At 26.2% G+C, this 22,971-nt stretch overlaps 7 protein-coding genes across 7 annotated transcripts; 2 read left to right on the forward strand and 5 right to left on the reverse strand.

Annotated features, from left to right (window-relative positions):
• Window positions 1–3,398: 3,398 nt before the first annotated feature.
• Window positions 3,399–6,562, forward strand: OCT59_027202 (uncharacterized protein; the record flags this gene model as incomplete). The annotated part of the gene is made up of 3 exons (XM_066136803.1): window positions 3,399–6,041; window positions 6,391–6,406; window positions 6,478–6,562. Exons 1-3 carry the CDS (start codon window positions 3,488–3,490, stop codon window positions 6,560–6,562), a joined length of 2,655 nt encoding a protein of 884 aa, XP_065993254.1. The 5' UTR covers window positions 3,399–3,487.
• Window positions 6,563–7,098: 536 nt separating this feature from the next.
• On the forward strand, window positions 7,099–7,374 carry OCT59_027203 (uncharacterized protein; the record flags this gene model as incomplete). Its single annotated transcript, XM_025322067.2, has 1 exon — window positions 7,099–7,374. One exon carries the CDS (start codon window positions 7,099–7,101, stop codon window positions 7,372–7,374), a length of 276 nt encoding a protein of 91 aa, XP_025167228.2.
• Window positions 7,375–9,984: 2,610 nt separating this feature from the next.
• OCT59_027204 (uncharacterized protein) lies at window positions 9,985–10,514 on the reverse strand (the record flags this gene model as incomplete). Its single annotated transcript, XM_066136804.1, has 2 exons — window positions 9,985–10,312; window positions 10,384–10,514. The coding sequence occupies 2 exons, from the start codon at window positions 10,512–10,514 to the stop codon at window positions 9,985–9,987; spliced, it is 459 nt and encodes a 152-aa protein (XP_065993255.1).
• Window positions 10,515–12,020: 1,506 nt separating this feature from the next.
• On the reverse strand, window positions 12,021–13,503 carry OCT59_027205 (uncharacterized protein; the record flags this gene model as incomplete). Its single annotated transcript, XM_025328294.2, has 3 exons — window positions 12,021–12,607; window positions 12,681–13,144; window positions 13,250–13,503. The coding sequence occupies 3 exons, from the start codon at window positions 13,501–13,503 to the stop codon at window positions 12,021–12,023; spliced, it is 1,305 nt and encodes a 434-aa protein (XP_025167227.2).
• A 1,410-nt stretch (window positions 13,504–14,913) lies between these two features.
• OCT59_027206 (uncharacterized protein) lies at window positions 14,914–15,337 on the reverse strand (the record flags this gene model as incomplete). The annotated part of the gene is made up of 3 exons (XM_066136805.1): window positions 14,914–15,036; window positions 15,107–15,252; window positions 15,331–15,337. 3 exons carry the CDS (start codon window positions 15,335–15,337, stop codon window positions 14,914–14,916), a joined length of 276 nt encoding a protein of 91 aa, XP_065993256.1.
• Window positions 15,338–16,109: 772 nt separating this feature from the next.
• OCT59_027207 (uncharacterized protein) lies at window positions 16,110–17,455 on the reverse strand (the record flags this gene model as incomplete). Its single annotated transcript, XM_066136806.1, has 2 exons — window positions 16,110–17,133; window positions 17,202–17,455. The coding sequence occupies 2 exons, from the start codon at window positions 17,453–17,455 to the stop codon at window positions 16,110–16,112; spliced, it is 1,278 nt and encodes a 425-aa protein (XP_065993257.1).
• Window positions 17,456–20,456: 3,001 nt separating this feature from the next.
• Window positions 20,457–22,092, reverse strand: OCT59_027208 (uncharacterized protein). Its single transcript, XM_066136807.1, has 2 exons — window positions 21,800–22,092; window positions 20,457–21,714 (listed from the first exon to the last, which is right to left on the reverse strand). Exons 1-2 carry the CDS (start codon window positions 22,054–22,056, stop codon window positions 20,565–20,567), a joined length of 1,407 nt encoding a protein of 468 aa, XP_065993258.1. The 5' UTR covers window positions 22,057–22,092; the 3' UTR covers window positions 20,457–20,564.
• Between the last annotated feature and the right edge of the window lie 879 nt (window positions 22,093–22,971).

The following is a 22,971-nucleotide window of genomic DNA, read 5'->3' on the forward strand; positions in this document are numbered from 1 at the left end:
AAAAGACAAAAAAATTATGTTTATCTAATTATCTAACATTTTTTTTTTACATTTTTAAATCAAAATATGTTAAATTAATTTTATTTTAATTTCTTTACTGCGTAAAAAATTTTATAAGTTAAATTTTCAATATCAAAGTTTATTTGTAACGTTATTGCTTATTAAGTATAGTCGATACTCACTATTTTGTGAATTCATTTTTTTCAAGAATGTGCCTATTTTATTTTGAAAAAAAAAAATCCAAATTCCAATAGGAAAACTGACATCCAAAATTTTCTTATACAAGGTCGACAAGAATCGATTTATTTTGTTATTAATACTCGAAAATAATATGATTTTTTTTTATTTTTTTTTCTTCAAATTGAAAAAATCTTTTTAATTTTTTTATTTTCAGCTTTTTAGTTCAATACCGAAAACATATATATATATTTTTTATCATTTTTTTATTTTTTTTGGTACAAAGTACAAACCAAAAAAGAAAATTTTTTTACTCAATTTTTTATTTATTCTTTTCGTTCAATATCGAAAAATAGATTTTTTTTAATCGCTTATTTTTGGTTTTTTTTTTTAGTTCAATAATTTTTCATTATTTATTTATTTATTTATTTATTTATTTATTTGGTTCAAACCAAAAAATAATTTTTTTTAATTAGTTTTTTTCTATTTTTGATTATTATTTTATTATTACACATTTTTTTTTGTTGGATTTTTGTTAATAATTAATTAACATCAATAAAAATAAAAGGAATTTTTTTGCTATTGTTTTTTATTGTTCGTAATTTTAATTTTTTTTTTTTGGTTGTCCCCATCCACTAACATGAGTCTATATTTCCATGATATTAAAGTGGCCGCCATACTTCTTTCGTATATTATGCATCAATTTTTCAATAAATATAATGTGTGAAGTATTGTTAATGCTGTAATTCAAGTACTTCTTTTCAGGAAATATTCGAAGTTGGGGTGTCTGAATAATGTAAAAAAGATTATGTAAAGAAAGACAAGCTCTTAACAAAAAAAGGAAAAATGTCATGGGTATAAATTTTATGGATGAACAGGCATATTAGCACAAATTAATCCCGTTGCAACGCAACAAGTATAGTTAATATTTTCTAATTTTAGGTTTATATCGTATTAGTCTAGTTTCATTTGAATATTTACGATTTACCTCGCTTATTTAAAAAATCAATTGTGTAAATACCATAACCGATAATCACTAACTTTTTCCAAATAATGAGTATTAACTGAACTTTAAATAATAAGAAGCTTATAATTAAATTAAACTTTCTGATGCACTCGGCTAAAAATTTTTGAAAAAAAAATCGAGAAAAATCCTCTATCACTCTTAATAAATATAGAAAAACCATATTAGGCGCGAAAAGTGTTTAGCGACATTTTATAACGAAACAAGATCTTTTATTAACAAGTTTTTTCGAAATATTGAAAGTTTATTAGTACGATCGCTTGAGAGTAAAATAGAAAAGTTTATGGTATAACTTCAAAGTCTCCTAAATTTTTCTAAAATATAAGTCGAGATACTAGGTTGAATATTGAAATAATAGAGAAGAATTGTATTTAAACTATATCGAAAAGATGTTGAAACTATAGAAAGACAAATTCAAGTCTCCGTGAGGCGCAGTAAAAATGAAAGGATAATTGGCAGTTTCGTTGGACTGAAGTAATAATTATAAATTATAAAAATTTTTTTATTCCATTTTTTTTCTTGTAATTTGGCTACGTAATAAATAAAATGTGATTTTATAAAACTCGTTGCTTCGCACTGAGAACTTTTTTATATAAAACAATCTACTAATTGTGACGGTATGAGTGAAAATTCGTAGTTACCGACAGGGTTAAATTATCGTCAATCAAATTACTGACACAGATAGGTGGTTGGCACAGCAAAATTATCAAAAAAAATTATTAAACACAAAACACACTTCGCAAGTCGCAACTATACACATTTATTAATTTATTCTGTTTAATATTTATGAATTAACTGTTAATGTTTTAATTGTGGCTAAAATTTATTATAAATATATTGAATTATATTGTTCATATTGTAATATTTATATTGTATTTAGTATTTACATCATTGATTATTTTTTATCAAAGTCTAAAAAAAATTGTCAGCAATTTGATTCACTTCGGTAATTTGAATGTCGATTATTTGACTGTCGGTAATTTGACTGTCGATAATTTGACCAGACTCATTTTTTTTAACAAAAATTTTAAAATTTTGTCATGGTTAAATCAAATCAATATTTGTTAACATATTTATTATTTAAGTTAAAATTTTGCGACCAGTATTTTTTAACTCTGGCCAATTTGTAATTTTTGGCCAGAATTAAGTGGAGAAATCACCGGTAGTGATAAATAATTGTAATTCGAAAATTATACCCACAAATAAACAAACAGTATTGAAAGCAACAATTTTTTTTTCTTTTCCTCCATTATGCTTTTCAGATATGTTAAGCTATATTCTTTTAAGTTTTTTGGCATAAGATGATTTTTGTTATTTTTTTTTTTATATAATTTCTTTAAAAATTTAGCCTTTAAAAACAATATTTTTTTCTCAACATCAGTAATCACTGAGTTTAATTATTGGGAATTGGGATGTCAGTAATTTCATTGTCGGTAATTAAATGTCGGTAATGTGACCGGGTCCCAAAAATTAATTTATGCAAATGAAAATTTCTTAATTTATTCATTGCTCATACTCGTATTACGTGACTTTATAGAAAAAAATTATATAATAAAAATTTTAATAAATAGGAATATAGTATGGTATGAGTATTTTTTCCCGTTCTGCAAGTTTACTTAAAGCGTCAAAGTTGGTTTTTAATGTCAATTTTGACTTATTTAACAGATTTTGGTTTTCTTCTGTTTTCCCTCTAAATTTAATTCTGCCCAACATTAAATGATCAGCATAGAAAATTTTCTTTTTTGGAAACCCGTGTTTAAACACAAATAGAAATCGTCATTATAAATCTATTTTTAATAATTATTAATTCAAATTTTTTTACATATTATAGAATAAAAAACTTAATTTAATCTTGATCACTAGTTGTTAAGAAAATAACGCAAAATAATATAAGATTAGAATTTAGTATATATTCGTTATAAACGAATGATATTTTTAAGGCTGTAATAAAAAAGAATTATAAATTATCAATAATTTTTTTTTTATAAATATGTTAAATAGGAATTTAATGTATTTTATACATTCATTTTTGTAAGAAAATGCGATTACTTCCTTTTATTTAAATCACATGAACGGCAAATTTTATCATTACATAATGTATTTTTAAAGGAATTTCTCAACGCAGATCATTGCATCGGAAAAATTATGGCCCGAAAATATTTTTTTTATTGTAACTTCTACTTTTGGTTATTTTAATAACTCATTCATGAAAGTTTTCGTATAAAATCATTTGTCTAGAAAAATAATAATTTTTTTTAGTAAAATAAATTTCTAAAATAAAAACAAATGGAAACCAAATTTAGTAAATCTAATATCTCAGTTACTGATATAGTAAACGCTGAAAATTGTTCATATTGCAATAAACCCTTTACTGAAGAATTATGGTGTAAAGAATGTATTAATTCTTTAGAAAAATCAGCAGAAAATGGCAATAAAGTAGTAATGTTTAATTTAGCCACAAGGTATTACAATGGGAAAGGAACAGAAAAGAATTTAGAAAAAGCCTTTTATTGGTATCAAAAAGCAGCAGAAAATGGTAATATCAATGCAATGAATAATTTAGCTTTATATTATGAAAATGGAGAAGGAACAGAAAAGAATTTAGAAAAAGCCTTTTATTGGTATCAAAAAGCAGCAGAAAATGGTTTAACTGATTCAATGCATAATTTAGCCAATAGATATTATAATGGAGAAGGAACAGAAAAGAATTTAGAAAAAGCGTTTTATTGGTATCAAAAAGCAGCAGAAAATTGTTTCACAAATTCAATGCATAATTTAGCCATATGTTATGAAAATGGAGAAGGAACAGAAAAGAATTTAGAAAAAGCTTTTTATTGGTATCAAAAAGCAGCAGAAAATGGTTTCACAAATTCAATGCATAATTTGGCCATGTGTTATAAAAATGGAGAAGGAACAGAAAAGAATTTAGAAAAAGCTTTTTATTGGTATCAAAAAGCAGCAGAAAATAGTAATATCAATGCAATGAATAATTTAGCTTTATGTTATGAAAATGGAGAAGGAACAGAAAAGAATTTAGAAAAAGCCTTTTATTGGTATCAAAAAGCAGCAGAAAATGGTTTCACAAATTCAATGCATAATTTAGCCATGTGTTATAAAAATGGAGAAGGAACAGAAAAGAATTTAGAAAAAGCCTTTTATTGGTATCAAAAAGCAGCAGAAAATTGTAATATCAATGCAATGAATAATTTAGCTTTACGTTATGAAAATGGAGAAGGAACAGAAAAGAATTTAGAACAAGCCTTTTATTGGTATCAAAAAGCAGCAGAAAATGGTAATATCAATGCAATGAATAATTTAGCTTTATGTTATGAAAATGGAGAAGGAACAGAAAAGAATTTAGAAAAAGCCTTTTATTGGTATCAAAAAGCAGCAGAAAATGGTAATATCAATGCAATGAATAATTTAGCTTTACGTTATGAAAATGGAGAAGGAACAGAAAAGAATTTAGAACAAGCCTTTTATTGGTATCAAAAAGCAGCAGAAAATGGTAATATCAATGCAATGAATAATTTAGCTTTATGTTATGAAAATGGAGAAGGAACAGAAAAGAATTTAGAAAAAGCCTTTTATTGGTATCAAAAAGCAGCAGAAAATGGCTTCACTGCTTCAATGCATAATTTAGCCAATAGATATTATTATGGAGAAGGAACAGAAAAGAATTTAGAAAAAGCCTTTTATTGGTATCAAAAAGCAGCAGAAAATGGAGATACTGATTCAATGAATAATTTAGCCATATGTTATAAAAATGGAGAAGGAACAGAAAAGAATTTAGAAAAAGCCTTTTATTTGTTTCAAAAAGCAGCAGAAAATGGTTCAACTGATTCAATGTATAATTTAGCCAATAGATATTATAATGGAGAAGGAACAGAAAAGAATTTAGAAAAAGCCTTTTATTGGAATCAAAAAGCAGCAGAAAATGGTTTCACTAATTCAATGTATAATTTAGCCATATATTATAAAAATGGAGAAGGAACAGAAAAGAATTTAGAAAAAGCCTTTTATTGGTATCAAAAAGCAGCAGAAAATGGCTTCACTGCTTCAATGCATAATTTAGCCAATAGATATTATTATGGAGAAGGAACAGAAAAGAATTTAGAAAAAGCCTTTTATTGGTATCAAAAAGCAGCAGAAAATGGAGATACTGATTCAATGAATAATTTAGCCATATGTTATAAAAATGGAGAAGGAACAGAAAAGAATTTAGAAAAAGCCTTTTATTTGTTTCAAAAAGCAGCAGAAAATGGTTCAACTGATTCAATGTATAATTTAGCCAATAGATATTATAATGGAGAAGGTACAGAAAAGAATTTAGAAAAAGCCTTTTATTGGTATCAAAAAGACGCAGAAAATAATGGTTCCATTGATTCAATGTATGATTTAGCCATATGTTATGCAAATGGAGAAGGAACAGAAAAGAATTTAGAAAAAGCCTTTTATTGGTATCAAAAAGCAGCAGAAAATGGTTCAACTGATTCAATGTATAATTTAGCCAATAGATATTATAATGGAGAAGGAACAGAAAAGAATTTAGAAAAAGCTTTTTATTGGTATCAAAAAGCAGCAGAAAATGGCTATACTGATTCAATGCATAATTTAGCCAATAGATATTATAATGGAGAAGGAACAGAAAAGAATTTAGAAAAAGCCTTTTATTGGTATCAAAAAGCAGCAGAAAATGGAGATACTGATTCAATGCATAGTTTAGTCATTTGTTATGTAAATGGAGAAGGAACAGGAAAGAATTTAGAAAAAGCGTTTTATTGGCATCAAAAAGCAACAGAAAGTAACATAATGGATTTTGAAAATGAAGTTGAATTATGTAATATATGCAACCAGCTATATACTAATTACCAGTGGTGTCAACAATGTAATGCCAAACAATTTCAACATGATTTTTTAAAGTGGACTAGTAAAAATGAATTTATTGATAAATTTATTCAAGATTCACAACTAAATGCCAAAAATAGTTATGAAATTTTAGAATGGATACCTTATAATAAATTGTCAAATATTAATTATTATGATAAAGGAGGATTTAGTGAAATTCATAAAGCTATCTGGCTAAATGGACCTGTTTTTAGTTGGAATTTTGATAAACAACAATGGAATAGACAATTAAACTATGATGTTATTCTTAAAACACTTAATAATTCATCAAATTTAAATAGTAAATTTCTGGATGAGGTAATTATTTATATTTATTAGCAATTTTTTTTTCTATTGCAAAAAATTAATTTTTTTTATTATTTATATAGTGGAAATATCATTATAATTGTCAGAAAAAATCATTTTCAAAATTTATTCAATTCTTTGGATTTACCCAAGATCCAAATAATTTAAATTATATGATAGTGATGAGTTTTGCAAAAAAAGGAAGTTTGAGAAAATGTTTAACTGACATAATTAAATTTAAATGGCAAGAAAAGTTACAATTATTGAAAAAAATTGTATTAGGGCTCAAAGTAATCCATGAATCGAATTTAACTCATGGTGATTTTCATGATGGTAATATTTTAATATCAGATAATTACAATGAGTTATTTATTATTGATTTAGGATTATGTAAACCTATAAATGATTTACAAGATTCTGACAATAAAATTAATGAAGTTTATGGAGTTTTACCTTATATGGCACCTGAAACATTGAGACAAAAACTCTATACACCAGCAAGTGATATTTACAGTTTTTCAATGATAATGTGGGAATTTACATCAGGTATTCCTCCATTTAATCGTGTAGCACATGATCATCACCTTATTTTGAGTGTCTGTGAAGGGAAACGCCCTGAAATTGTTGAAAATACTCCAAAATGTTATATAGATTTAATGAAAAAATGTTGGGATTCAGATCCTTCCAATAGACCAACCATAACAATGCTCGAAGATATTATATCTGAGTGGGTTAGATGTATTAATGAATATTATAGTATAAACATGGATGGAAATGATAAATTTGAAGTACTTAATATTGATAATAAATTAAAGGATGATATGGTTGAATTTATAAAAGCAAACAAATCTTTAGTACAAGAGCAAGCAAATGCTTCTTTTATACAATCTCATACACAAGCATATTATACAAGTCGTAAACTTACTGAAATCTTAGTTCAAGAAAAGTCTGATTGTTTTGAATGTATAGTTAAAATTTAATAATTCTGTTATTTATTCTTTATTTGTTAGTTATTACTGATATTTTCAATTTTATTATAAAATAAATATTTTAAATACAGATGTAATAATTATCGAAATAATCTTTATTTATAATTTTTATTTTTGTTTGAAATTTGTTATGTTTAATATTCATATCCATACTTTAGATTAAGAACTTTAATCTTTTCTTTAAACTTTTTATAAATAATTATTTAAAAACAAACAAGAATTATTTAACAGTATTACATTAATACAGACGTACAGTCATTTGTTAAAATCAAAATTCACATGAGAGATTTTTTACATATTCTAAATTCGAGTATCAATTTATATCAGCTGAGATTTAAATATCTTTTTTACATTAAAATCTTAATTATAGATATGCGAATCTCATTCTGACTTTCAAAAGAAAGCTTTATATTTTTATCCTCATTGCTATCTCGAATTTTCATGCAAATCTCATCTTATTAACGAAGATATATATTGAGTTTCTCCTTTATATAATTCCTATTTTCAAGTTGCGCCCAATTTGTGTATAAAGAAAAGGATGAATAATTTTTTTTTTTGTTATCAGATCGGTATAAAAATAATAATTTTAGGAAATATTCGATAAATAATTGGATAAAAATTCTTGAAAGATAATTCATCAAAATGCTTTGTTATACGTATTACCACTTGATGCATGATATTAGTACACCGAATTTTGACAAGAATGGTAAATATACTACAAATTTAAAAATTTTATATTTATAAATTTTACATTTAGAGCATTCAAAATATTCATAGGGAATTTTATTCAAAAAATTATTTATGTTTTCGGTTTGTTTGCTCATAAGTAAAAAAATTCTACCAAGAATTTTGTGCGATAAATAAACATTCTAAACTTGATAAGAGATAAGTAGAGCAGAACTTGTTGTAATAAGGCGATTAAAACAATTTTACACAGTCTACTAAGGCCATTCCAAATTAATTTTAAGTTTAACGTCCTCCCTCCCCCTCTAGTATTTTTGAAAATGTTAAAATAAATTAAACACATATATTCATATATGTTTAAAACACACCCTCTCTTTTCTGAAATTGGGTGTACCGAATATTTCCGATTTTACCGAAAACTTCCAGAAATTTTAATATGTTTAAATATCATGTTTGTTTAAATTATTCCCCCCAAATTTTTCAGCCAGAAAGGACGTTAAACTAATTATTAGTTTGGAATGGACTAACAGTCTAATACATTGTAATTTTAACGATTTAAATTTACTAATGAAATATAAATAATATATAATTAGGATGAGGTTCAGCTTGATCAGTTCCATTTTAGTTCCATACTTTAAAATTTCATTAATAATTTTTCTCGTTCCTTTTTCGAAAGATTTTTGTGAAATATTCGTGAAATATTCCAATATAAATAGGAGCCTTCGTTAATAATTTTTCTCGTTCCTTTTTCGAAAGATTTTTGTGAAATATTCGTGAAATATTCCAATATAAATAGGAGCCTAAGTATATATGGGTAGTACATGTGAAGTTGGACAACTAAAAATAAATTTTGGTTATTATTAACAAATTTGATCTATAAATCATTTAATTCCGATTCGTTGGATTTGGTTCGGAGCCGACGCCAATAACACCTCCATAAATAATGAGAGAAACATAAAAAAAGCTTATATCAACTATTATTAATTTATAATTTGATATACTTGAAATACTTCTTATTTATTTTCTGTGGAAGAATATGTAGTTTTTCTAATCTGTTTTTCATAAAGTCAATTATCGCATGAGCCTTTGTCTCCATATGAAACAAGGTCACCATTACCAAATGATGGACCAAGGTCATAATTTCTAAGTACAGCATATTCATTTTTTACGCGACTTAAAATATAACCCTCAAAATTATCATTATTATCAAAAGAGAATATAAAACTATCTTTAATAGTGCCATAATAATAATCAGAATTCCATTCAATTGGGTTATATCCTCTAAGAATTTCATTTACTATCTTCACTTTAATAATTGTTATAGTACGAGTTTGGTTATCGCAGATTTCATGAAATTTTTTAATTGTAAATCCATCACGAGGTCCGAAGTAATAATTCAAATTCGTACTTATTTTTTATCACTTCTGTATTTTCTAATCTACATCAGGAAATTTTTTTATATGTAAAAAATATGCAATATTTTGTGCATGAAAAAATTGATTTGCACACCCTGAAAATGCACATTAATTGCATATTTAATATATATAATGTATTTTTCATACAAATATATTGTAAAAAAATGGGTTAATTTTTATATAAATTTGTACAAAGAATTATACATATAATATTGTTAATTATATTGCGTAAATTTTGAGAAATTTAACTATTTGTGCAATATTGAATACCCTGAAAATTTTGTGATGTATTGATCCATTTTGAGATTAATTCAGCATGTTGAAATGTAATGATTTTGGAATCAATTTTATTTTTAATTTATTCGAAAAATCTTCATAAGTTAAATTATGAAATTTGATAAATGGAATACATTGACGTATATTAATCTTTAAAGTTTTGAAATCTTCTTTTGAAAAATTTATAGGATCAAAAGGAAGATCTGGACTTTGAGCAAGCCCCCATCTAAGCACATGTTCCCATACTTGGATTGAGTGAGACCAAAAGTTTTTCAGGAATTGAAGAAAATTTTAGAGATTTGAATAACTTATCTGGTTCTTTTGATGTTAAATCAGTACAGAATTTTTGAAGTTCCAAGAAAGAATCGTCTTCAAAGCTTATTTGATATATCAAATTAAAATTTTGTTCCATCCAATTTGCCTTAGTTTTAATCAAAAAGGATTGTAAATAAGTGATTAATTCTTGAAGACCAAGTTCACTTCCAGCAACCAAGATTTTAATTATATCTGATGTATCATATTCCTCTAAAGTAATTCTCCCACTATAAATATATCTAAAATAAAAGACGTTAATTTATTATACAAATATTTTGTATTATATTTTATTATTTCCTTTTTTACTTACCTTAAGATTATTTGAAAAATTTCAGGTAAAATATTTTGTAATTTTATATGAAACAAAGTTCCATCATTTTTCCTTTTATTAGTTGACAAAATTCTTCGTAAACAAGTAGAACGATAATGTAAGATAACCATATGAGCACGAAATATCTTTTATATAAGTGTCATTCCAACTTCAATAGTAACATCATAATATTCTTCATCATTTAAAATTTCAAGTAAATTTTGTGATAATTTCGTTATCATTCGTGATTTAATAAATTTAAAAAAGAAATGAAAAGGATAAGGATTAGCAATTTTGCTGAATTGCTAACATTATATATAATTGCCGATGCTGCTTGTTGACCTTGTAATAGCACCAGGTGATTAAGATTATAAAATATTATTAGTCCGAATTCTGAACGTTATTGATGGTCTTGAATTTTATAAAAAAATTTCATGTAATTTTCATCTTATTAACGAAGATATTTTATATTTGCCAAAGTTTTATCATCTATAACTGATAATGATTTGATTCATAAATTTAAATAACTTTATATAAATTCTATTTTCCAAGTTGCGCCCATTTGTGTATAAAGAAAAGGATGAAATAAAATTTTTTTTTTTTGTTTGTTATCTTATCGGTATAAAAATTAAATAATTCTGGAAAGATAATTTGTCAAGATGCTTTATTATGCGTATTGCCACTTTCAACGCTTAATTGCTGATAAATGGTTTATATTTTTGAGATTCGGATGTATAGTTTTTCAAAACAAAATATATGTATACCTTACGTGATATTTGTTATAATTTTACAAATCATTTATTTCGTCCTATGAACAGTTAATGATGACCTCGAGAACATTTATTTAGTTGAATTACGACCGCTTTAGTAAAGAAAAGAAATTTATCATTAACACGAATGATAAGAGGAACGTAGTATAAAATACGCAGTATTACCAAGAAAATAAACAACAACCTTCGAATTTGATCATCATTTTTTTTTTAAAAAGGAAAAAAAAATTTACAACGGACGTTAAAAAGTTTTTGAATTAACCGAGCGGAATTAGAGATTTTGATACACCGAATTCTGACAAGAATGGTAAATAATATACAATATATATTTAGAGCATTCAGAATATCCATAGGAAAATTTATTCAAAAAATTATTTATGTTATCGGTTTGGCTTGCTCATAAATGAAAAAATTCAAGGGATTTTGTGGGATTAATAAATTAGCATTCTAAGAGATAAGTAGAGCAAAAACTCGTTGTTATAAGACGATTAAAATAATTGTTACACAGCATACTAACAATCAAATACATTATATATATATATATATTTCAATTTAATTTAACGATTTAAATTTTATTAATGAAATATAAATAAATATGACCTATCACTGATACTTCACTAATCATAAAAAGAGATCTTACATTACACAACGGGTCCAAAGATCGTTCGTGACTTTTATTGATAATTTTACGGATAATGTTTATTTAGAAGAATAAATAAAAAGTCTACTAAAAGCTAAAATTATATAAATTCCGTTATATAAACTAAGTTCCATGCGATATTACCGATTTTAAGTTGCGTTCAAAAATAAACAAACAAACAAACAAACAAATAAATAAATACTAAAATTGACAACTGTAAATGATATTTATCTTATAATTTGAAATACTTCATACTCTTCCACAAAAAAAAAAACCAGTAAATAGACCACTAGCTTCTCTGATTTTCTTTTCGTAAGCCATTTTACCGCATTTACCAACGGTTTCATTAAAAAAAGATCGACACCGAATGATGGACCAAGACCACGATCGTTACTTACAGCATGTCTTTCATCTTTTACACGACTTAAGATATAACTTTTAATATCATCATTCTTAAAAGAGAATATAAAACTATCTTTAGTGGTGCAATTAGAACCATCAGATTTCCATTCAGATGGATTATATCCACCAAGAATTTCTTTACTATTTTTCACTTTAATTATTGTCACAGTATGAGATTGATTATCACAGATTTCATGAAATTTTTTAGGTGAAAATCCATCATGAGATCCACGAAGTAACAATTTGAATTCGTACGTATTTTTTATCTCATCTGTAATTTCTAATCTATCGATCCATTTTGAAATTAATTCAACATGCTGAGGTGTAATGATCTTGGAATCAGCAACTATACGAGGTATTGATAATTGGCCATTGGGATTCAAAAAATATTTTAATAAATCTTTATATAATTCTTTTGGCAAAATTGTTTTATAAGGCAACACTCTGTTTGAAAATTCTTCAGAAGTTAAATTATAGAATCTAACTAATATGTGGGATGCAATGTTGTAAACTATTTTTCAAAGTATTAAAATCTTCTTTTGTAAAATTTGTAGGATCTGACGGAAGTTCTGGATTTTGAGCAAGTCCCCAATTAAGCATATGTTGCCATACTTGAATTTCGCTCATTTGAAGATTATCACTTTGAATAAGCAAGACCAAAAGTTTTCCCGGAATTGAAGAGAAACTTGAAGATCTGAATATCTTGTTTGGCTTTTTGGTTATTAAACTAGTACAAAATTTTTGAAGTTCCAAAAAAGAATCGTTCTCAAAGCTTGTTTGATATATCAGACTAAAATTTTGTTCCATCCAATTTGTCTTAGTTTCAATCAAAAAGGATTGTGAATAAGTGATTAATTCTTGAAGACCAAGTTTACTTCCAGCAATTAGGATATCCATTATATCCGAAGTATCATATTCCTCTAAAGAAATTTCTCCGCCATAAATATATCTAAAATAAAAAGCGTAAAATTAAATATTTTTTTTTTATAATTATGACACATCATTTTGTTAATTTAAATATTTAAAATTAATTCTTTTCTACTTAATTCTTTACCTTAAAATTATTTGAAAAATTTCAGGTGAAATATTTGGTAATTTTATATGTACCAAAGTTTCTTTATTTTCCTTTTTATTGATCGATAAAATTCTTCGTAAATAATTAGAACGATCATGTAAGATAACCATATGAGCATGAAATATCTTTATATAAGGGTCATTACCAACTTCAATAGTAACATCATAATATTCTTCATCATTTAAAATTTCAAGTAAATTTTGTGATAACTTAGTTAAAATATTATCATTCATGATTTAATAAATTTAAAAAAAAAATGAGAACAATTAAAAATTTTGTTGAATTATTAACCCTTATATATAATTTCCGCTACAACGTTACACGTAGCAGTCGTAGCACCGGATGATATGCTTGATAGTTTGTGTTACTCAAAATTAGTCCGAACTCTGCTGATCTTGAATTTTATAAGAAATTTATCTCAATTAACGAAAATATATAGAGTTTCTCAACATAATTTAATTCTTTTCCTTTAAGTTAAGAAATTTCAAATAAATATTTAGTAATTTAATATTTGCCAAAGTTTTGTTATCATCCATAACAAATAATGGTTTAATTTATAAATTTAAATAACCCTACACAATTACTATTTTTCAAGTTGCGCTATTCTGAAGCAAAATGCTTTATTACGCGCATTACCTCTAATTGCTGATAAATAGTATATGCTATCATTCAAAATTCTGAATATATAGTAAACTTAAATGAGATTTAAAAAATATAGTTTAATTCAAGACTTGGATGTATAGTATACTATTTCTCAAAATAATTGTAAGATCGTTTTTTCAAAAAAAAAAATATATGTATACCCTATGAGATATTTATGATGATTTTACAAATAATTTATTTCGCTTTGGACAAGTAACGACGACTTCGAGATCATTTATTTAGTCTGCTTCAATAAAGAAAAGAAAATTTTTCTTTCATAATCAGAAATTATTAATACGAATGATAAGAGGACATAAAAAGAACGTAATAAAATACGCACCATTACCAAAAAAATAATATAAAATATATATATCAAAAATGCAATATACTGCCTGTCCATAATAATAAGGGTCAAATTTTGTGGATTATTAACCAAAGATAAGATAGCTGTGATTTAATGTCATAATTAGTTCAGAAATTTCTTCTGTGCCCAATTGTTTTGTTGTAAAAGCCGAGATTATTATATAATCCATAAATAAACTGATAAACTAGATCTTTTCTAGAAGATGGTGAGAAGATCAGATTCGGGAATCAAAGGTTATTTATTTATTTCAAATTAATAGACCAACAAAAAGTCATTTATATTTGTGAATGAGCTTTTTTTTTTTATTGATACTTTATCTCAAATATTATTTAAAGACTTTTTTTCCTCGTGGTTATCACAAAATTTAGACGAGCGAAATTAGAAATATTGATGAATCCATCCATGATATTAAAACAAAAAAAATCTGATATGTTTAAAATGGTAATTATAGTACCGTAGTTTGGTTTGTCTATAAATACAAGAAATTCTAGTTTAATATCAAGGATTTCAGCCGTAAATAACTGGACAAGATGAATTAGCATAATGCGAAGTGAACCACTAGAGTCGGTAGTTGGTAACCTGGTTGAAACTTTAGCATAATTATAAATAAGCCATTGTAGAGCAATTAATGTGCCAATCAAATAACACGAGCGCCGAGTCTTCGCCACATCCTACTAATCCTAGTAAACCCGAGTTCTTTCGTAAGACGTAGAGAAAGTTCAAGAGTTGATTCACCTTCGGCTTTCTTTACATTATTAAGCTAGTAGCACGAGAATAAATCAATATAACAGTTATTTACATATTGAATTATTAATCACTGCTAATATTACCTTAGAAACAAAGGTGTCTGCAAGGTGACTGACAATCGCATAAAATACACTAGCGGTGCATTCACCAAGAAAAGAAACGCCTAATTGTTCAAGTTTAATATAGTCTAGTTTTAGTTTTAGTTTTCCGCGAGAAGAATAAATAAATTCTGAATAATAAAATTATGATTAGTATCAAATAATTATACCAGATTTCTTATTAAAACGACATTCCAATTCAAACATACCGACCATTCTTTCGCAACTAGCGAATTTCAGAGTAATTTGTCCCGATTGTTTATGCCGATGAATTTAATCAATAGTAATTATATTTTATTCTGTCTTCATCAGAGATATTAATTATTCTAATTCATTTTACGGATTAATTCATTAATACAATCTTCACGGTCACCAAAATCACCGCCTTCAACATAATGTCTAAAAAATTCCTAGTATTACAACCACCAGTAGGACACGGATGTGGGCACTGTTCTGAAAACATTATCACATAAGCACATTTTTTAATGTCATATAAATGCAATAATTTAGCTTAATATACTTACAACCCGGTGGACATTGTCAGTTTCGTAGAAAAAAGCGAACTTTAAATACTCTGTGATCCTTAAATTTTTTTTTAGATATTTATTTATCCAATTGGTTGAGATGATCAAATATAAATACACAATTTGAATTTCAAAATAACTAAAATAACTTAAAAATAATATTCCTACGTGATAATGTAATATAATAAGGTATGTTATTAAATCGAAATAAATTATTAAAATAATAATGAAAATCGGTTGTATCATTCGAAAATGAGTTCAAAAAAAAAAAGAATACCCTCACATATCGAAATGTATAAATAAACCATTTTCAGAAAAACTCCCATAAGATATAATAAATATGAAAAACCGAATAAAAATATTTCTTAAAATTTAATATCCCAATAAATAAATACATGGAAGTCTCCAAAAAGACTTAAACAGAAGAAGCTTGAATGTTAAAAAATATGTAAAAATTTAAAATTTTATCGAATATAAATTAATCCTCTTTCCGTAAGTTTCACCATAATTGTACCTGATGGTTTGTCAACTTTGGGAACTTCATTTTTATTAATGTTTGTATTATTATTATTATCGGAACTATTTATATCATTTCCTGGGTAAACGAAACTAGTTCCTTCGCCTTCATCATTATCATCTTGTAAATTCTTTGAATTTAATTGTTCCTCTTTACTGCTATTCTCGGTATAAACAAAGACCGTGTCATCATCTGCGTTATCCTTCAAATCATTGATTTCGGGTTGATATATGAAAGCATCATCATCGTAGCCTTTAACTGGATAAACAAAATTTTCATCATCGTCTGTAAACCCATCATGAGAATCACGAAGTAACAAAGGTGTAATGATTTTGGAATCAATATTAATTTCTTTAGTAGTCATACGAGGTTTTGATTCACCAATTGATTGATTATTAGGATTCATAAAATATTTTAATAAATCTTCATATAATAAATCCTTTGGTAAAATTTTTCTGTATGGTAATACTTTATTCGAAAATTCTTCAGAAGATAAATTATGAAATCTGATAAGTGGGATACATTGACGCATATTATTCTTTAAAGTTTTGAAATCTTCTTTTGAAAAATTTGTAGGATCGGATGGAAGCTCTGGACTTTGAGCAAGTCCCCACTTAAGCACATGTTCCCATACTTGAATTTCGTTCATTTGAAGATTATCACTTTGAATAAGTGAGACCAAAAGTTTTTCCGGAGTTGAAGAGAAACTTGGAGATTTGAATATCTTGTTTGGCTTTTTGGTTATCAGATTAGTACAAAATTGTTGAAGTTCCAAGAAAGAATCGTTTTCGAAACTTGTTTGATATATCAAATTAAAATTTTGTTCCATCCAACTTGCCTCAGTTTTAATCAAAAAGGATTGTAAATAAGTGATTAATTCTTGAAGACCAAGTTCACTTCCAGCAACCAAGATTTTAATTATATCTAAAGTATCATATTCCCCCAAAGAAATTCTTCCACTATAAATATATCTAGAATAAGAAGTGTAAATTTATTATACAACTGTTTTAAGTTTAATTATTATCATCCTATGTCATACCTTAAGATTATTTGAAAAATTTCAGGTAAAATATTTGGTAATTTTATATGTACCAAAGTTCCATCATTTTTCCTTTTATTGGTCGACAAAACTCTTCGTAAGTAAGTAGAACGATAATGTAAGAAAACCATATGAGCACGAAATATCTTTATATAAGGGTCATTACCAACTTCAATAGTAACATCATAATATTCATCATCATTTAAAATTTCAACTAAATTTTGTGATAACTTCGTTAAAATATTATTATTCATGATTTAACAAATTTAAAAAGAAATGAGAAGAATAAAAAATTTTTTTAAATTTTGTTGGATTGTTAACCTTATATATAATTGCCGCTGCAACGTTGCAACGTTACAGTCGTTACATGTATACATGTAACCATTGTAACCGGATAATAGTTTGTGGGACCATCTTACGGAGCTTACCCGGCTATATGCTTATGGTAGCACAGGTGACATATTATGTAGGTGACAAATAGAGATCAGAGCATCTCAAAGAAATCTAAGTCGATGTCTAACTGTCATCGTCAACGTGACTGCCTCGTTCGCGTTGTTCATACACAGTGAAATTCGATATAACGTTCCATTAGTAAAATTTGTCAAAAATCCGTTATATCGAGAAATCCGTTATATCGAGGGTAAATTAATTATAGATAATGTCATTATGTAATCCGTTCCAGACCCAATTCAGACTTTACTTATGTTCCGATATATCAAAGTTCCGATATATCGAATTTCACTGTGTATCACCTTCCCGAGGTGTGATAAGATGATTCGTTAAAATTTACAATGAATCCAAACATTGCAGATTTTGTGAAAATATATTGAGTTTCTCAACACAATTTAACTCTTTTCCGTAATTGAACATGGTTTAATTTATAAATTTAAATAACCTTATTTTGTAGCTCCTTTGGCATCATCTTATCGGTATAAAATAAAAATTTTAGGAAACATTAGATGAATAAATTTTATTACGCGTATCGACATTTTTCGCAACGTCTAGTTGTTGGTAAATAGTATATGATATCATTAAAAATAAGTAAATGAGATTTAAAAAATATAGTTTAATTCGAGATTCGGATGTATAGTATATTACTCAAAAAAAAATTTTTTTTTTAAAAAAAAAATCATAAAATATACCCTTTGATTCCCGAATTTGATCATCTCACCATCATTTTTTTTTTTTTTTGAAGAAAAGATCTAGTTTATTGGTTTATTTATGGATTATACAATAAAAACTTCTTTCCTCATGGTTATCAAAAATATAGACGAGCGGAATTAGAAATATTAATTTCTGAATGACAAATATACTAAATATACTGTAAATTTCATAAATTTTGTTCAAAGTTTTGAAAATATTTATAGGAAAATTTATCCAAAATTCATTTATGTTATTACTCGGTTTGGTTTGTTTATAAACAGCGAAATTCGATATAATGAAACCATCTGTTCCATTAGTAAAATTTGTCAAAAATCCGTTATATCTCGAAATCCGTTATATCGAAGGATAAATTAATTATAGATTATGTAGGGATGTAAAATTACCGTAATTTATAAAATTTATTGTTACGTTACGGTAATTTTCTATAAGTTATGTTACATTATGTTATTGTAACATAAAATTTTTTTTTTAATCAAAATCTGAAGAAACAATAAATCCCAATAAAAAAATGATATAAATATAAATACTGTAATTCTAAGTGAACAAAAATGCGACAAGATTGCAGGAATATGTTAAAACTTGTATGATAAGATCATAAAAAAAGTTGAATCCGAAACTGTAAAACATGATAATAAGCTACTTTTTATTTGTTAATGTTCGTTATAAATTATAAACTTGGCCAAGATTAAGGTAATACTGGCTGAATTATCTTAATTCTGGTAAACATATCAATGTAATGTTACATTCAGTCCATGTAACTTACAGTGTAAGTTACGTAACGTAGTGCTTCGACCCGGATGAAAACCGTCATCCGGATTACACAAAAAAAAAATCCGGATTATATCCGGATTGACCCGGATTTTGAATCCGGATCAGATAATCCGGATAGAAACCGGAAACCGGATTGGATTTACAAATGATCGGCAATAATTCTGGCCAGAATTCATAACGCCGGCCAGAATTACAAATTGTGTAACATTAAATTTTCATGCCAGCCGATAAAAAATTTTTTGCCCGGTGGCTAAACTATTTTCCCGGTGTCACGTGATATTAATTTCGGCCCGAATTACAAATTTGGCCAAAATTATCCAAGACCACGAAATTTACATAATTCCAATTTCATTAAATACTTTTCTTTAAAACAATTTCATATTATTTCAGCATTGTCTCAGACTATTGTTTAACATTTCTTTGTAAATTAACTAATTATGAAATTTTAAACAAGATATTTTTATATACAGCTAAAGATTACTATAAATAGATGTGTTGGGTTAGTAAGGCAATTTTTTAAGGATTTGTTTCTTCTTTCAAAAATTAAAGAATCATTTGAATCAAATTACATAACACTAGTTTTAATTTTAAAAAAAGTTGTTATAATTATATAAATTTATAATATTGAACAATTTTTCATTTTAAAACAATAATTATTATTTTGTAACAAAAATAATATAAAGTTTTTTTTCTTTTGAACGTTTGAATGTGAAATCTAAAATTATTTGTTATTTGTTAATGTATAAATTTAAATAAACAAATCTGATACAAACTTCAATAAATAAATTATAATTGAAAAATCTTCTTAAACTTACTGTATTAAAAAGTTTAATAACAAATATAAATTTAATAAATTTTAATAAAAAAATTGGTATTAGGCGCAAAAATAATTAGCCATAATATCATTTAGATATAGATCTTTATGGATCAGCAAAATTATTATTAATAAAAAAAAAAAATAATAAAAATTTCATCCGGATTCCGGGTCAAACCGGATATTTTTCATCCGGTTTATAATCCGGATGAAAACCGTGAAAATCCGGATATCCGAAAAAAAAAATCCGGATCAATCCGGATTGATCCGGATACGGGTCGAGGCACTAACGTAACGTAACGTAACGTAATGTAACGATTAGCATCCCTAAGATTATGACAGATTCCAATTCCGGTATATCAAGACTTATGCTCCGTTATATCAAGGTTCCGGTATATCGAATTTCGTACAAGAAATTCTAGTTTAATATCAAGGATTCTGTGGGAAACATTCCTAAACCTGATAAGAGATAAGCAGAGCAGATCATATTAAAATAACGATTTTTTATAATAAGGTCGACTAACAGTCTTATTTTTTTATTATTGTGTTTTTAATTTCATTAAAATTTAAATCGTCAAAAGTAAAATATAAGAGAAAAAAGTTCAAACCCTACTTCAACTATTATTAATTTGATATACTTCATATTCTTCCACCAAAAATTTCTCAATAGTTCCTCCAATATAATATTCATAAGTCCAGCTCAAACTATCACAACTACAATGATCTCCGAGTAAATCAAGGTCACCATCACCAAACGATGGTCCATAATCACAATGATTATATGTGGCATGTTGCTCATCTTTTACGCGACCTAAAATATAACATTCAATATTATCAGGTTTCTTAAAAGAGAATATAAAACTATCGCAAGTAATACCGTAAGAGTTATCAGATTTCCATTCAATTGGATTATATCCACCAAGAATTTCTTTACTACCTTTCACTTTAATAATTGTTACAGTACGAGATTGATTATCACAGATTTCATGAAATTTTTTAGATATAAATCCATCACGAGAACCACGAAGTAACAATTTGAACTCGTACATATTTCTTATATCATCTGTAATTTCTAATTTATCGATCCATTTTGAGATTAATTCAGCATGTTGAGATGTAATGATTTCGGAATCGATATTAAATTCTTTAGTAGCCATACGAGGTTTTGATTCTCTAATTGATTGGTTATTAGGATTCATAAAATATTTTAGTAGATCTTCATATAATAAATCCTTTGGTAAAATTTTTCTATAAGGTAATACTTTATTAGAAAATTCTTCAGAAGATAAATTATGAAATCTGATAAATGGAATACATTGACGCATAATATTCTTTAAAGTTTTGAAATCTTCTTTTGAAAAATTTGTAGGATCAGAAGGAAGCTCTGGGCTTTGAGCAAGTCCCCAATTAAGCGCATGTTCCCATACTTGAATTTCGCTCATTTGAAGATTATCACTTTGAATGAGTGAGACCAAAAGTTTTTCCGGAATTGAAGAGAAACTTGGAGATTTAAATATCTTATTTGGCTTTTTGTTTATTAAATTAGTACAAAATTTTTGAAGTTCCAAAAAAGAATCGTCCTTAAAGCTTGTTTGATATATTAAATTAAAATTTTGTTCCATCCAACTTGCCTTAGTTTTTATCAAAAAGGATTGTAAATAAGTGATTAATTCTTGAAGACCAAGCTCACTTCCAGCAACCAAGATTTTAATTATATCTGAAGTATCATAATCCTCTAAAGTAATTCTTCCACTATAAATATATCTAAAATAGTAAAAACGTAAATTTAAATTAATTTATTATACAAATATTTTTGTATTTAAATTTTAATTCATTCCTTTTTTCTTACCTTAAGATTATTTGAAAAATTTCAGGTAAAATATTTTGTAATTTTATATGAAACAACGTTCCATCATTTTTCCTTTTATTAGTTGATAAAATTCTTCGTAAGCAAGTAGAACGATAATGTAAGATAACCATATGAGCACGAAATATCTTTATATAAGGGTCATTTCCAACTTCAATAGTAACATCATAATATTCTTCATCATTTAAAATTTCAATTAAATTTTGTGATAATTTTGGTAAGAGATTATTATCATCCATGTTTTGTAAATTTAAAAAAAGAAAAAAGAAAATTTTGTGAACGTTGTGAACGGACTAACTTATATAATTGCTGCAGATCCATGTAACATTGTAACATTACATCTTTACTAAAAAGATAGTTTGTGACTTTGTGTCACATGAATGTGATTGTCGATATACAAAAGGATACATCAACGTTATCGGATATATTGGATATATCTTTGAATTTCGGAACGAGTAAAGAATTCTAGACATGTTGATACAAAATGTCCGCTGACCGCCTGAGTCGATAGATTTCATTGTACAATAATCAATAAATTACGTTCGATCTTTATGCTCCAGACTTAACAACGGTTTCTATTCCTTAGTTTATTCTAATATTTATGATTTGATCATTGAATAAATATAAATTGCTAAATTTCTTTTCATTATGGCCATTTTTTATATCACCGGACCAAAAACCGGTTATATAATTATATTATCTCCATAGCACGTGACTATAAATAAGTTCGGTTTTCAACCGAATAACCGGTTATATTTTCGGTTAAACCCGGTTTCATATATTGAATTTATAACCGGTTCCAACCTCTATCGTGGAATTGTGTGATAATATCGGGATCAACACTTTGACAATGAGATTTAGATTTCTACGCCGAATTGATGATCGGCATCATTGAAATGCGTTAAATTGACAAATCAGAACATCAGATCTTGAATTGAAATTGGGCGTATTTTTGTTTTATAATTAGTTTTAGTAATTAATCTAACCATAATTTCCAATTTGGAAGGAAAAAAGAATATGATGTAACATTTTTAAATAAATAATTATATATTGTTGGAAATGGATAATAATTTCCATTTTTGGTTATGACTATTACGGTAATTATATTTATGACGGAAAATAAATGATTATTAAAAAAAAAAAAAAAAAAAAAA

This window comes from Rhizophagus irregularis, chromosome 7 (assembly GCF_026210795.1).
Source record: "Rhizophagus irregularis chromosome 7, complete sequence".
In the NCBI taxonomy this organism is placed as follows: Eukaryota; Fungi; Glomeromycota; class Glomeromycetes; order Glomerales; family Glomeraceae; genus Rhizophagus; species Rhizophagus irregularis.